At 33.8% G+C, this 17,181-nt stretch overlaps 1 protein-coding gene across 1 annotated transcript in view; it reads left to right on the top strand.

Moving 5' to 3' along the window:
- Positions 1 to 5,959: 5,959 nt before the first annotated feature.
- Positions 5,960 to 17,181, top strand: part of LOC139899984 (F-box/FBD/LRR-repeat protein At1g13570-like) — a 44,788-nt gene continuing 33,566 nt past the window's right edge. Inside the window, exons 1-3 of the mRNA XM_071882805.1 lie at positions 5,960 to 6,152; positions 6,918 to 7,807; positions 7,927 to 8,041. Of these exons, the coding sequence (XP_071738906.1) occupies positions 5,960 to 6,152; positions 6,918 to 7,807; positions 7,927 to 8,041 (1,198 nt within the window). The remainder of the gene's footprint in view (positions 6,153 to 6,917; positions 7,808 to 7,926; positions 8,042 to 17,181) is intronic.

Genomic DNA, 17,181 nt, shown 5'->3' on the forward strand with positions numbered 1-17,181 from the left:
TTCTATGTCTGTAATAATCGTACTTCGAACAGGGTATTGTGACTTTGATATCATAGACTGAATGATGTAATATATTCTGTTATGACAACCATGTGATGACTAAATAAGTCATGGATACTCTGTGCTGATTTGAATTGTGTTTGCAGTTATTTTCATAATGTCAGGTGTTCAAGCTGATCCAGAAAACATTGCACATGAATCAGATACTGAGTCTTCGGGGGGTCCGTTTTCTATTGATCTTCCAGGATTGAAAGCTAATAGTGGTTCCAATCTCACTGCATGTCTAAATGAGAAAGGTCCTAATGCTGGTAAGTACAAGGGTGTAATCGAGTTTCTAAAACGTTCAAGAGTATTTACATCTATCTCTATGCCCTGTACGGCATATTACTCACATCAGATAGAGTTCTGGGAACGTACAAGAGTTGAGACTGTAGATGACAGGAAGGTAATTATAAGTACTATTTGTGATCAGGAGATTCAGATTTATGAAGATACGATTCGAAACACTTTCTTGTTCGAGGATGATGAGAATATGCCGAAGAAGTTGTCAAAGACAAAGATTACTGGATATGTGTTAAGATGCAAGTATTCTGGTGATATCACAAGAGCAACAATTAAAAGAAGTGGATTCACTCCACCATATCGATATTTCTCTTGTTGTGCTGAGATGTTTAAGTCCGTTACAAGGAGGTTTTGATGAACTGAGCGAGATTTATCAAGGGATGTTTGCTGCTTTAGTCTTAAAAGCTGATTTCAATTTCTTCGGGGTCATCTTTGATCTACTGGTGAAGAATGTGACGAGCAAGTTATATTTGATTTATCCAAGGTTCTTACAAATTATGATCAACCAGCAAACTGTTGATTTGCCAAGATTGAGGAAAGATGTCATTGATTTGAAACATATGACAGATCTTACTTTCAATCGACTGAATCAAAAGAAGAGTGCTAATGATGGAAAGCTTGTGTGTCATCTTGCAAAAGAATCTTATCAGTGTCCTCCAGGGAAGAAGTGGAGAAATGAAAATAGCTTATCTGATCGAGAGCTTGATTTTGAAGTAGCAAATAGTGATGAAGAAGTGGAACAACCAGTGAATACTCAAGCTGCTGGTGGATTAGTTGATGAGATTGGTGATGTTAATCTAAATGTTGGTGTTGAGGAAGCTTCAAGAGGATCAAAAAGAAGATTGGTTGAAGATGAGAGTTCTCAGGTTTCAACTAAGCTAAAATTAAAAAGAAGGTTCAAGCTGGTTTATAAAGATGCTGGTGGATCTTTAGCTGGAACTCAACCAGTGACACCGATACCGCAGACTCAAGGACAACAAACTTCACAATAACAACAACGTCCGTCAACGCAACAGTCACCACCTGTGGTTCAACAGGTCTCCCAAGAGACTGTTTCTACTCCTACTCTGGAAGTTCCGATTCATGCTGGAACTGAAGGAGGTGTTAGTTCCTCGACTCTTCTCAATTTGAATGATTTGTATGTTCAAGCTATGGCTGATAATTTGAGAATGAGGAAGGAAATGGATGAGAAAATTGAGCAGTTGAAGGAGGAGAATCGTGTTAAGTCTGAAGATGTTACAAGGCTAAAGTTGCAAGTTGACCTGTTGCAAAGAAAAGTTGGTGATCAATCGTTGTTATTAACTGATGCGAAATGAGAAGCTTCTCAAGCTAAGGAGTTGGCTGCATCAGCTCTGGCTAAGATGACTGCGTGGGAAGAGAAGTTTGATCTGGTTGAGATGCATGAGGATGAGACTGATAATCGAATGATGGAGGCTCCTGGTTCCTCCAAAGCTACAGCACTGTCAGTAATTCCTCTTAAAATTGATTATAGTTTTAGTGATTTCTTTTCTAAACAGGATGAGCTCAAGCATTCTGTTGTTTATGATGAACTAGAAGAGGCAGAGATCCCTCACAACCTCTCTAGAGAAGAGCTGGACGAACTGGTGCGTCTAGAGCACGAGGAAGCTAAAGCTGCTAACGCACAGTCCGACGATTCTCCATCTGAGGATGATTCTTTTGGCCCTGAGATTACAAAGGATTTTAGTGATAGAGATTTAGATGATTTAGTTGAGGATGTTACTCATGAAGATTTTCCTACATATCAAAATGATAAGAATGAGGATCTTCCTGGTTTTGAGGAGTTGTTTAGAACAAATGATGAACTTTTGGATAGAAAGTGTAAAGAGAAAGAACGAACTGAAGTCCTGCCTGAAGGATTTTTGCTAGTCAAATATCACAAGGAAAGAACTGAAAAGTTGGAAGTTGATTGGAGAGATATCTTGAGGATTAGAAAGTATTGTGAGAAACCGAAGCTTGAGCCGAAATATTTGAAGATGATTAATCTGAGAAAGAGTGCGAAAGGGAGAATTCTAGCCTGGGCTTACATTGAAGAATTCAACATGTTTGCAGTTAAGCGAGAGTTTGGCGTTGATTATTTCAAACATGGTCACGAATTCAAGTCACTACCGTACTTTGAGCTAATGCAGATTGCGAGGTTGAGAATGCTGTATTGTGGAATGAACGATCGATCTTCATTGCTGGTGAAGAAGATTCGAATAGCTTTTAATTCAAAGAATTGGGAAGGTTTTAGGCCACAATTTCCTAGGATCAGTTTCAAAGTTAATCCTAGAACTGGTGAATCTTGAAGAATTGTGAAGTACAAGCGGGCAAAGACTATGAAGAAGGTACCATTGAGGAAATTGCCGCAAAATTGGAGTCAGAGATTTAGATGGTGGTTTTATGATGATTGTTCTGAAGAAGCTGTGATTGTGTTGGATAAGCTGAAAGAAGATGATGTTGAGTGCATTCATGTTTTGGATCCGATTTGGTTGAGAAACTGTACCGAGGCTGATATTTTCACGTAGTATTACAACCGTATGCTCTATCGTCGAGAGAACAGGGTGCAGGCTGAACAGTATGTTAAAGTAGCTAAGTTGTGCTACTTGAACAACATGGTAATCGATCCATACGAATAAATTGGATGACGACTGAAGACTTTTGATATAGAACTAGGTCTTAGGGGGAGTTTGTTGGTGCATAATCCCAAGTTCTATTTTGTAATGAGTTCTATTCGTATTGTATTGTCTATTTCAGTCATGTGAGGATTACGTCATTAATACAATGTGCTTGGATTGTTTAATATGATGACGTGAAATGGTTCGAGCAGTTTGGTTGGCTGCTCAGACCATCGACCGATGGTAGAGACCATCGGTCGAGGGACTATCACCATCGGCCGAAGGTCCCAGACCACCGGCCGATGGTCACTGTGATTATATATAAATACGGGTTTTGGGTTTCATTATTAGGTTACACACCCCACACCCTCTAGCCGTTGTTTATTGCTGTGATCCTTGTCCCAGACCAAATCCCAACCGAATACAATCATCTAGGCGTCGTTTGTATCAACATATTGTTGGTTAGATCGATCCCGAAAGTGTAACTCGTATTCGATTCACCCTAGTTATTGTTTTCCGCATTTAATCTAGGTTCTACGTTTGATCTAAGATCCAATTAGCACTTACACACCTCGTTGTTTGAACAACGAACTTCCAACTTGTTTACTGTTTTTGCTGCTACAATGAATGCAAATTGTTAAATAAAAGAAAAATTAATTAATTTCTTAAACTTGCTAATATCGTACTATTAGAATTGGAATTGGCCTAATTGTTAAAATTACCATTCAGTTTTCAAAAACACAACTCAACACCGACTAAACCATGGCATAATGGTTTCCATAATTCTTATTATGCTCTTCATATTCAATTGCAATAATTGTTCTGGTTATTTATTGGAATTTGGATTTGTGTTGTCAAAGTGATAATTCTCATTTAAAACTCGAGAGGCTAGTAATAATTAATGATTTAATAATTATTATTATCATTACTTATTAATTATAATTATAAAATATAAATAATACCGAGTAAATAAATATAAAATATAAATATAAAAATTAATAAAATTAATAATTTAATAATGCAACCTTTTCTAAAGATTTTGTCATGGGTTGGTTCCTTTGATTCCTCATCTGCTGCTATTCGTTTTCGTTTAACCTTTGCTCCATCCATTATTTTTTCTTTTCTGCTACAATCAATCAATCAATCAATCAATCAATTAATCATTCTTTTTCTTATTTTTACATATACTTAAATAATAAATCAAACCTCCTCCTTCAATCAACTACCTGGGGGGAGATTCAATAAAAACCGAAATCTTTTTGCTATATCAAGGACTGGAAATATTGAAACGAAAACACTTTTCGGTCGTTCCAAAAAAATTAATAAAAATCTTTCTTTCTGGTATATCAAAATCAATCAAGGACCGATTTTTTTTTTCTTTTCGAAAAGCAAGCTAGTGATTTTTATAACAACTCGAGGGGCTAACAGTTGGGAGCCCAGCCCATGCATACAGTACAAACGCGAAACAGGATACAAATGAAGGATGAAAATCACGACTAGCTATTATTTGGGTATCCAAGTTGCTGAGACAGCAACTAAGATGCCATAACAAAATGAAAAAACCGACAACTTAAAAAAGATAAAAACTCGGATTATGTAGCCATGTTAACCAATCCATCTTCAAATTCTTGACCCGGGGGGATATCCATTCAAATGACTTGAGTTGGATTTCCATAAGAGCCAAGGGTCCGTTCCAACCTTGATTGATTTCCACAAGAGTCAAGGACCGATTTGATGTGTTTGTTTGTTTGTTTGTTTGTTTAGAATGAATTGAAGATACGAACCTGTAGCTTGTCGCGATTTCCATCTGTCAAGAGTCTCCAACCAACGATTTAGGGTTGAAATCGTTAAATGGTGAACTAAAGGACTCTTGAGGGTTTTTTATAATTGTGAGATCTTAATAATTAATTAATGGGCTTTTTTTTTTTGGCAAAAAAATGGGAAACTTAAATTAAGTATCACCGAGTAAAATGCTACCGATTATTGTACAATATGACAGATATGCAACACAGGTACCAACACCCAACATGGTCAAATTGATTACTACCATATGATACTGATAAATCAATATCATGTTATGATAAATATTTATGTCTACCACGTTAAGAGAACAAGTGTATCATTTAGAAAACAGTTAAAAAATATAGCAAGTTAAATAATCAAGACCTGATGAATGATACCACCAAACAAATTCACCCAAATCCACACAGACGAAAAGCCTATAGTATAACCAATTCATGATCCTACTATTACAGCTATCAGAACAATTCTACTATTCTAGTGTTATCAAACCATCTTCTAAATCCCCTAAAATTATAATCCTTCAAGTATTATAAATTATTTGTTGTGAGAAAGAACAAGTCACCATTTACGAATGCTATAAGGGCGTGTGAAGCAAACTGTATCAAGACCGGAATAGACACCACTAAGTTTCTCACTCGATTTGCAATCAACTCGTCGTAGTAAGCTGGCCTTACTGGTGATTATGGGGGTGTGGGGGTGTTTGCATATGGAGTGATTAGTTTCGCTAGTTTAACAATTGTAATTTGTACTTAATAACATGTAATTTGTACTTAATAACATTGTTATTTGTTTAACTTTATACTGTAATATGTATGTATTTGTTTAACTTTTATAATACTTGATAATATGTACTTGATTACATTGTGAAACTACCATTCCCCGGCCATGACCCGGATCACCTGTTCTGTCGCAAGGTCTGATATTTCGAACCTTGTATCGCAAGTATCCGGCAGTCGCAACCTGCAGCTTATCGGTCATGATCGGTAATTCCCAAGTCATGATTTACGGTGGAATTTTGAAAATTTTATTTCTTTGACGACGAATCGTTTGGAATATGTTCTTTTATTAATAATATCCATTATCTCTACATTATACTACTAGAAGGGAGAATTCATATAATTAATTAACGACTGAACCTCTAAGAACGAAACGTTACTAGAAGCCCATATGGCCCAACTAGCAGACAGCAACAGCCCACAATGAAAGCACGAAAAGATAGCCGGGCCCAAAAACAACCCTCAAGAAAACTACAAATACTGCACAAAACACATAACGCGGGCGGGTCGCCCAAATCTCTCTTTAACTCAAAAACATCGATCAAGCGTGCGTCTGTAAAAAGAATCCATGGTTGCGAACTCAACATAAGACTCGACGATATGGATTCATCGCTTGGTACGTACTTTTTAATTGTAATCTTTGATATGAGAGTTAATCATCATCTGTTCGACCGACTTTATTATGTTCTGTAAATTTCTTCATTATGTCATACCTGGCCTCTTTATTACTACGTATTATTAGATATAGGATTTTCAGTTAACTTAAGATATATATTACAAGCTCTAAGAAATCGGTGCAGGAAGTATGATTTGATTGTATTACTTTAGTTTTTTGATTGATTAACTGAACAAGGTATAATTATTTACAAAAAAGTTATATTTAATCTAGTTAACCTGGTTAGGTACTATATACCAATAAGAGCGGATTAGAAAACGTGTCAAACTGTCAAAGCGTAGTTTGATGATCGGTTTTGGTTGAATTTTAGTGTTTCTCTAGTTTAGTCAACGGTGAACTTAGAAAGCTAATAAACCAACAACTCTTAATAGAAATTTGTACACGTGAGTTCTTTTGTTTAATATACATTACGTAGTTGGTAAACTAAGTATAATGATAAATTGACTATTTTTTTTTATGAATATTTTTTTTAAGTGAAAAATTAATTGTTTGTTAAATTTGCATATCCTGCTGGTGCTGGGGTAGTGAAGTGATTACAAATAGGAGTTGTGATAAACAATGGTTTGGTTATTTAATTAAGGTGGTTGAAAAAGTATTTATAAATTGTATGTTCATGTGATCGATCATGTGTTTTGATTAATTTGTTTTTCTTTCAAATAACTCATATCACTGTTGGTTGGTTTTCTTGATCGAATCGAATGATAGGAGGAGGTAATCATAATAAGAAGACATGTGTAGCATCATCATCCGAGGTCGAAAACGATATTCTGAGTAATCATCTGCCAGACTACTTGATAGACTCTATATTAGAACGGCTCCCTATTAAAGATGCTGTGAGGACCAGCATCCTATCTAGAAACTGGAGGTACAAATGGACTACAATGAGTTCAATGATTCTTGATGAACATTTCTCTCGTAGTTTGCCCAAAAATGATACGAGTAATATTTATCGCGATGTGTTTATAACGATTACGAACCAAATCTTTAAATTTCTTAAAGGCCCTATCTTGAAGGTACATCTCCACATACCAAATGTGAGTCTTGATGATAGCTTCTTCAAGGTACAACTCGAACAATGGATTTTATCTTTGTCATCAACACACCATCGTGGTGTGACGGAACTCGTCATATATAATTCAAGAAAACGTGACGTGCAACTTCCTTCGTGTTTGTTTCATTGTTCAGAACTACGAAAGTTACAACTTAGTAGATTAATGTTTAAACCTCCTCCTCCTCCAAAACTCGAGTGTCAACAAGGATATTTTCTTAATCTCCAATATCTCTCGTTCAAGAATATTTCATTTGAATCATGTGAAACTGTTATGAAGTTACCACAGCTTACGAAGATGCTCATGATTATATGCACCCATGTTTACAATTTTAAAATCATGGCACCGAAGCTTAAATTTGTGAAGGTTGTATTATGCCGTGATGCCGCCAAGTTTCTTCGGGTATTGCTCAACAGTCGGTCGCTTACTACTGTTCATTTCCTTATGTTAACACCACCTCCGGAAATTAAAAAACTTAATCTGGTCCCACGTTTATGTAACTTGCCCTATCTTGCGTCTTTAACTATCGATGGGTATTTTTTTAAGGTAATTATTATTATTATTACTGTATTTATTATTTATTATGCTGAATAATATTCTTTGTTCTCCGACTCTCTATCATTCAAGTTTGCGTAAAAGACTTAATCGCCTGTATTGCATTGCAGTCTTGTATTGTAGAAAACATTCCCAAGTGGCTTTCACGCGCAACTAAGAGATTAAAGACCCTCGACTTTCTTAACTTGAATTTTGGTGATTTGTATCAACTTCAAAGTGCTTTATGTTTGCTTCGGAATTCACCTAACTTAAAACAACTCATTGTGACTTGGAACGAGGTAAAGAGTTTTTATTTTTATTATTAATGTTTTTCATTTCTAATGATTAAAATGGGATGGGGCATGGGTTTCATTTAACCAAAATGGGCTTAAATATCTAGTGTTTTATTTATTTTTTATTTTAGGGAAATTGGTCAAAATGCCTCCATTCTTAAAGTTTTTAACGATATGCCCTAAAAAATTGAACAAATGCCTCTTACCCACGCATTACGCACCACAAATGATGTGTCTGACCCAGTGCGTGATGCGTCGGTACAAAAAAATCAGTGATTTTGCTAGTTTTCTTGCGTCCACGCACCAAGCACCAGGGCACCACGCACCGTGCGTGGTGCTTGGTGCACGGAGCTCAGTTTTGGTGCTCCTTCAGGCATGAACTTTGAATGTCTGTAAAATTTGACTCGGAGCTTCAATTTATGCATCGTTTTTTTTTTGAAATCGTGATCTCGAAATAATACATGATTTTAAATAAAACGGTGCATAAATCGGAGCTCTGTGTCAAATTTTACAGACACTCAAAGTTCACGCCTGAAGGACCACAAAAACTAAGCTCCACGTACGGTGCCCTGGTGCATGGTGCGTTGACGCGAGAAAACTAGCAAAATCGCTGATTTTCTCATACCGAAGCACCACGCACTATGCGTGATGCATGATGCGTGATGCGTAATGCGTAATGTGTGTGTTGAGGGCATTTCTTGATATTTCAATTTTTTAAGGGTATATTGTTAAAAAACTTTTGGAAATTAAGACATTTTGACCAATTTCCATTTACTTTATCTATTCATTTGATTTATTTTAATTATAAAATGATTTTGATTATAAAATAAATTGATATTTCGTTTTATTTATTTTTTACTTATAAAATAATTTGTTTATAGTTTTTTATTATAAATAATAAGTTAAATAATAACAATAATAAAAGTAGTAAAAATGAATAAAATTATTAAATTGACATTCAACGACACATTCACTTAGTGTTTATTTAATACTTTGAGCAAGACACTGAAATAGACAATCATGACATCTCATGCTCTAATGCACGGTCTCTCTTTGAATAAATTTCTAGGACCTGGACCGTCGTCGTCCTCGTCGGAACATGCATTTGGATGTGAAACCAACACTAACTTATTTGAAAGCCTCGGTCTGTTTTGATCAGACATTGAGACGGTTAAAAACTATAACTATCACTGGTGCAGCAGGATCAAAGTCGCTTATTGTCACGACCCTACTTTTTCCGTTATTTTTTTTTAGTTTCCTGTTAAGTATTTAACTTTCGTTAACTGGTATCTTTGCCATGTCGATTTATGTGACTAGATTATATTCTATATAAATTAAATAATATTCCTATATTATTTATTAGATCAAAATGTGTTAGTACGTTCCTAAGTAGAACGTTTTTATTCGATGAATTGTCTCGGTTTTCAAACCAACGATTATATATTCGTGATTTTCAAATCCGAATTCTTTTATATGACATTCCTATGTCATTAGAAATAATAAAATATTCCTATATTTTATTCATGAATTATTATTTTTCTCCCGTATTATAAATCGCGTAATGTCTTATTTATCGGATAGAGATCGTTTATCGTTCGAGTCTCAGCATTTCAATTTTGGTCACCACCTCAATTTAAGAAACCATTTTAGAGGGATATATTGTAATAACCGAAAATAAATATACACATAGTAAATACTATTTTTCCTGATTTCGGGGACGAAATCATTTTAAGTATGATATGTTATAATAACCCAAATTAAAATTATGTACAAATTAATAATGTTTTAAGTATGTAAGTTGATTAATTAATTATTGACATGCAGTATTTGGTTACAATATATAACTATTATTATAGTTAATAGTTAACTTTTATCAATGAGATAAACTAATAATAATGGTAATAATAAAGTAATATTATACGGAGTAAATTATTGGTTCAAAATAAATAAATAATAAACAAGACCATCATCATCAAATATTAAAAAGGAATTGACGTTACTAAATGGAGTTGGTCGGACCCACATTTTGTATTTATGCGACTTTCCAACTTTATTTTACCGTGATTTGTGGGATTGATCGATCGTGTGATTATAAATAGTCTCTCACCATATTTTATTTTTAACAAATATAAAAACTTCACAATCTCAATAATCAAGTAGGATCAAAAATAAGATGAACGGATCCCTTTGGAAGATGCACCGGAGATTGGGAACGATAGCTTTAGTATTTGTTCAATTTTAACTCGGTTTCATTGAAGGTAAAACTTATCCTAACTTGAATCCTAATATGTAAAGCTTATTAACAATTTGGGATTTAAAACTTAGTGTACTCGTTTAATAATATGAAATTTTGAATCGCTATTTTGGTTGTTCATGGAGTAACTACTATAAAGAAGATGACTCCATCAATTTTAATATAACCAACTTTCAGTTTAGTTGTAGAACAAAGCATATGATAGTTTTAATTTTTTTTTTAAATAATAATAATAATACGGAGTAATACATAATACTATACACTACCACAATATTATGTCATGATCAGTTTTGTGTAATGTCTTTAATCAAATCAAATGACAAATTAATAATTAAAAAGAATTAAGCACTATAAATAATTGCTTCCGTTTGTTTACGTAAATGGGGAAGTTGGAGACATGAATTCACATTTCAAGTTACACTTCCAGTCCTTAAGTTTTCAATAAACCTACAAACTTGTTAAGCAAAACTAAATTTGATACTTTTTACCCCCTATAGTATGTATATTGTTACAATCCAACTCAAAATAGATTTTAAAATTGTTTGTTAAATAGTCATAATTAAAATTTGTAACCTACAACGTTAAGTTAATTCAATCTTTGTATTCGAACACATAATCAGAATATTTATATTTTGTGTATAATATAATATGATTTTGTGATTTACCCTTTCAGTTCTCGAAGTATGATTATTTTCACAATTTTTAACTAAACAGATATAAAATACATAATTATTCAAAACATGTCCCAACTCTTAGTTAAAATTTTTTTTAAATAAAAGAACAAAAATTAGTACACAGAAATCAAGGTTATAATTTAAAAATTATTATATGTGAACCAATTTTTTTATTTTATTGTCTTGTTATTAATCTATCAAAATAATTTAGGGCATACTGATTTTGGATCGATATCTCATTTACCCGTTAACTCTCATCACTCGTACTAAGGTGAGTTTTCATAGATCCCTTTTTTCTCTATATTTTTGGGCTGAGAATACATGCACTTTATTTTAAACGCAATGGACACAAGTACATACTAAATTCTACACTGAGTTTGAACCGAAAATCCCTTAGCTTTGGTAACTAGTAACTGCCGGTTATAAGAACTGGTGGGCGCGAATAGTTGTATATGGATCCATAGGGCTTGACATCCCCGTCCGTTTCAGGTATAGAGACCCTAGCCTGAACTATAAAAGCGGACGTATGATATTTGAGTTTAGTATACGTTGGTTTGCGTGTATTGTACATGTTGGTTGCATGTATGTTAAAACAGGGGTACTTACTATATATACGTTAAGTTTAGTTATCAGGGTGCTCTGTTATGTAGAACCGATTGATAAACGTTTCAGATGAAACAACTGAAATCTTGTGGTCCACTTTTATAACCTGATAAATGTTTCGGATGAAACAACTGAAACCTTGTGGTTTACTTTTATATACAGATAATGTGAAACATTAAAACTATGAACTCACCAACCTTTTGGTTGACACTTTTATGCATATTTATTCTCAGGTATTAAAGAAACATTCCGCTGTGCATTTGCTCATTTTAAAGATATTACTTGGAGTCGTTCATCTGTACCTCGCACTGGGACCAGATGTTGTTGACTTCGTCCAGGTGGATTAGGACGGGCCACGACAGTTGGTATCAGAGCCAGGTTCTTAGCGAACCAGAATTTGCATTAGTGTGTCTAACCGGTTATTGTTAGGATACATTAGTGAGTCTGGACTTCGACCATGTCTGCATGATAAAAGTTGTTGCTTATAATTTCTTGTTAGAAATTACCTGCTTAGCATTCCTTGTGTGGAAAATTACATGCTTATCATTTTTGGTCTAGACACACCTTATTGCATGGATTGCATGACTAGTGTATAGACAAAATACATATCTTAGCATATCTGTTACTGTTACCTTTACTTGACAGTTTCCGAAAATCCCTCCGTAATTTGCGGAACCTTTGTACTATATGTAGTGACCCGAACTTTTCCATGTTTATATATATTAATTGAGATTGATATTTACATGATTAAATGTTTCCAACATGTTAAGCAATCAAACTTGTTAAGACTTGATTAATTGAAATATGTTTCATATAGACAATTGACCACCCAAGTTGATCGGTGATTCACGAACGTTAAAACTTGTAAAAACTATATGATGACATATATATGGATATATATATATATAGTTAACATGATACTATGATAAGAAAACATATCATAAAGTATATTAACAATGAACTACATATGTAAAAACAAGACTACTAACTTAATGATTTTTAAACGAGACATATATGTAACGATTATCGTTGTAAAGACATTTAATGTATATATATCATATTAAGAGATTTTCATACATGATAATATCATGATAATATAATAATTTAAAATCTCATTTGATATTATAAACATTGGGTTAACAACATTTAACAAGATCGTTAACCTAAAGGTTTCAAAACAACACTTACATGTAACGACTAACGATGACTTAACGACTCAGTTAAAATGTATATACATGTAGTGTTTTAATATGTATTTATACACTTTTGAAAGACTTCAATACACTTATCAAAATACTTCTACTTAACAAAAATGCTTACAATTACATCCTCGTTCAGTTTCATCAACAATTCTACTCGTATGCACCCGTATTCGTACTCGTACAATACACAGCTTTTAGATGTATGTACTATTGGTATATACACTCCAATGATCAGCTCTTAGCAGCCCATGTGAGTCACCTAACACATGTGGGAACCATCATTTGGCAACTAGCATGAAATATCTCATAAAATTACAAAAATATGAGTAATCATTCATGACTTATTTACATGAAAACAAAATTACATATCCTTTATATCTAATCCATACACCAACGACCAAAAACACCTACAAACACTTTCATTCTTCAATTTTCTTCATCTAATTGATCTCTCTCAAGTTCTATCTTCAAGTTCTAAGTGTTCTTCATAAATTCCAAAAGTTCTAGTTTCATAAAATCAAGAATACTTTCAAGTTTGCTAGCTCACTTCCAATCTTGTAAGGTGATCATCCAACCTCAAGAAATCTTTGTTTCTTACAGTAGGTTATCATTCTAATACAAGGTAATAATCATATTCAAACTTTGGTTCAATTTCTATAACTATAACAATCTTATTTCAAGTGATGATCTTACTTGAACTTGTTTTCATGTCATGATTCTGCTTCAAGAACTTCGAGCCATCCAAGGATCCATTGAAGCTAGATCCATTTTTCTCTTTTCCAGTAGGTTTATCCAAGGAAATTAAGGTAGTAATGATGTTCATAACATCATTCGATTCATACATATAAAGCTATCTTATTCGAAGGTTTAAACTTGTAATCACTAGAACATAGTTTAGTTAATTCTAAACTTGTTCGCAAATAAAAGTTAATCCTTCTAACTTGACTTTTAAAATCAACTAAACACATGTTCTATATCTATATGATATGCTAACTTAATGATTTAAAACCTGGAAACACGAAAAACACCGTAAAACCGGATTTACGCCGTCGTAGTAACACCGCGGGCTGTTTTGGGTTAGTTAATTAAAAACTATGATAAACTTTGATTTAAAAGTTGTTATTCTGAGAAAATGATTTTTATTATGAACATGAAACTATATCCAAAAATTATGGTTAAACTCAAAGTGGAAGTATGTTTTCTAAAATGGTCATCTAGACGTCGTTCTTTCGACTGAAATGACTACCTTTACAAAAACGACTTGTAACTTATTTTTCCGACTATAAACCTATACTTTTTCTGTTTAGATTCATAAAATAGAGTTCAATATGAAACCATAGCAATTTGATTCACTCAAAACGGATTTAAAATGAAGAAGTTATGGGTAAAACAAGATTGGATAATTTTTCTCATTTTAGCTACGTGAAAATTGGTAACAAATCTATTCCAACCATAACTTAATCAACTTGTATTGTATAGTATGTAATCTTGAGATACCATAGACACGTATACAATGTTTCGACCTATCATGTCGACACATCTATATATATTTCGGAACAACCATAGACACTCTATATGTGAATGTTGGAGTTAGCTATACAGGGTTGAGGTTGATTCCAAAATACATATAGTTTGAGTTGTGATCAATACTGAGATACGTATACACTGGGTCGTGGATTGATTCAAGATAATATTTATCGATTTATTTCTGTACATCTAACTGTGGACAACTAGTTATAGGTTACTAACGAGGACAGCTGACTTAATAAACTTAAAACATCAAAATATATTAAAAGTGTTGTAAATATATTTTGAACATACTTTAATATATATGTATATATTGTTATAGGTTCGTGAATCAACAGTGGCCAAGTCTTACTTCCCGACGAAGTAAAAATCTGTGAAAGTGAGTTATAGTCCCACTTTTAAAATCTAATATTTTTGGGATGAGAATACATGCAGGTTTTATAAACGATTTACAAAATAGACACAAGTACGTGAAACTACATTCTATGGTTGAATTATCGAAATCGAATATGCCCCTTTTTATTAAAGTCTGGTAATCTAAGAATTAGGGAACAGACACCCTAATTGACGCGAATCCTAAAGATAGATCTATTGGGCCTAACAAACCCCATCCAAAGTACCGGATGCTTTAGTACTTCGAAATTTATATCATATCCGAAGGGTGTCCCGGAATGATGGGGATATTCTTATATATGCATCTTGTTAATGTCGGTTACCAGGTGTTCACCATATGAATGATTTTTATCTCTATGTATGGGATGTATATTGAAATATGAAATCTTGTGGTCTATTATTATGATTTGATATATATAGGTTAAACCTATAACTCACCAACATTTTTGTTGACGTTTTAAGCATGTTTATTCTCAGGTGATTATTAAGAGCTTCCGCTGTCGCATACTTAAATAAGGACGAGATTTGGAGTCCATGCTTGTATGATATTGTGTAAAAACTGCATTCAAGAAACTTATTTTGTTGTAACATATTTGTATTGTAAACCATTATGTAATGGTCATGTGTAAATAGGTTATTTTAGATTGTCATTATTTGATAATCTACGTAAAGCTTTTTAAACATTTATTGATGAAATAAAGGTTATGGTTTGTTTTAAAAATGAATGCAGTCTTTGAAAAACGTCTCATATAGAGGTCAAAACCTCGCAACGAAATCAATTAATATGGAACGTTTTTAATCAATAAGAACGGGACATTTCAGTTGGTATCAGAGCGTTGGTCTTAGAGAACCAGAATTTTGCATTAGTGTGTCTTATCGAGTTTTTTAGGATGCATTAGTGAGTCTGGACTTCGACCGTGTTTACTTGAAAAATGATTGCTTAACAAATTTTGTTGGAAACTATATATTTTTAACATGTGAATATTATGTGATATATTAATCTCTTAACGTGTTTGATATTATGTGATAGATGTCTACCTCTAGAACAAGTCCCATTGACTCACCTAATAATAATGAAGAGTCAAATGTAAATTGGAATGATTCGTGGACTGATTCACAAGTTCCCGAAGAGGAATCGGAAGAAGAGTCGGAACCGGAAGAAGAATCAGAACCGGAAGAGGAGGAACCGGATGAAGAAATAGAACCGGTGGGGGAAATAATAAAACGGTTAAGTAAAAGAAAATCCTCAACCAACCGACCAAGGTTAATTATGGTCAATGGTGTTTCCGCCAAGGAAGCAAAATATTGGGAGGATTACCAATTCTCCGATGAATCGGATTCCGACGAGAATCCCGATGATGTTATAGAAATTACCCCAACTGAATTTAAAAAAGCAAAAGAAAATAATAAGGGAAAGGGCATAAAAATAGAGAAATCTAATTCCAACCCCAATGAACTTTATATGTATCGTCAACCCCCGAAGTCCTTAAGTTGTAACAATGACCCGGGAACCTCTAAACCACCAGGTTTTTCTAAACTAATGTGGAAAATTACAGCTCGTATTAGGGGAACATCATATATCCCTAGAAACCTGGCAAAACGAACCAAAACCGAAGAAGAAGAAACGAGCGAGTCGGAATAAGATAGTTGTATTTGTGTGGTGTAATATATGTAATATAGTGTGCTTATGCTTTATGATATATGTAAAAATTGCTTGTATTAATAAGTATTTTTTTATGAATCTAACTCTTGTCTATTTTACAGTTTAAAAACACAAAATGGATAGACAACCCAATATTTTAAGAGACCTACCCGGAGACATGATTGATGAAATCTTGTCTAGAGTCGGTCAGAATTCCTCGGCACAACTATTTAAGGCGAGATCAGTTTGTAAGACATTCGAAGAACGTTCCAAGAATGTCTTGGTTTATAAGAGACTTTCTTTTGAAAGATGGGGGATATCACATTGGGAAACCCATAAGTTACGATGTGTTTACTTTGACGCATATATTGCGGGGAACCCAAATGCTATTTTACGCAACGGGTTAAGAAATTATTTTGACTCAATATATCCGAATATTGGACTTCGTGATTTAGAAAAAGCGGCTAACATGCAACATAAAGAAGCATGTTATGCTTACGGATTAGTAATGTTCGCTTCTCACCAATGTGAGAACAAGAACATCGGGCTACAACTATTAAACAAAACATTTCCACAAGTGACGGAGTCGGTAATTGGGGTAAGAAATGAGGTTTTTAGATTATTACGGGACTGTTGGACATTACGTAACCCTCGTCCCTTTGACGACGTTACAACACGCTGTCTTATCAACGGCCATAACGGTTATGTTCCACAAGACCAAGGATGGGAAGTAGTCCTAGTAAAACCAGAATGCATGACTTGTTTCTGGACGTATGAATTACGTGTATTTATTGTCTT

The sequence above is a fragment of the Rutidosis leptorrhynchoides genome, chromosome 3, assembly GCF_046630445.1.
Source record: "Rutidosis leptorrhynchoides isolate AG116_Rl617_1_P2 chromosome 3, CSIRO_AGI_Rlap_v1, whole genome shotgun sequence".
Lineage (NCBI taxonomy): Eukaryota > Viridiplantae > Streptophyta > Magnoliopsida > Asterales > Asteraceae > Rutidosis > Rutidosis leptorrhynchoides.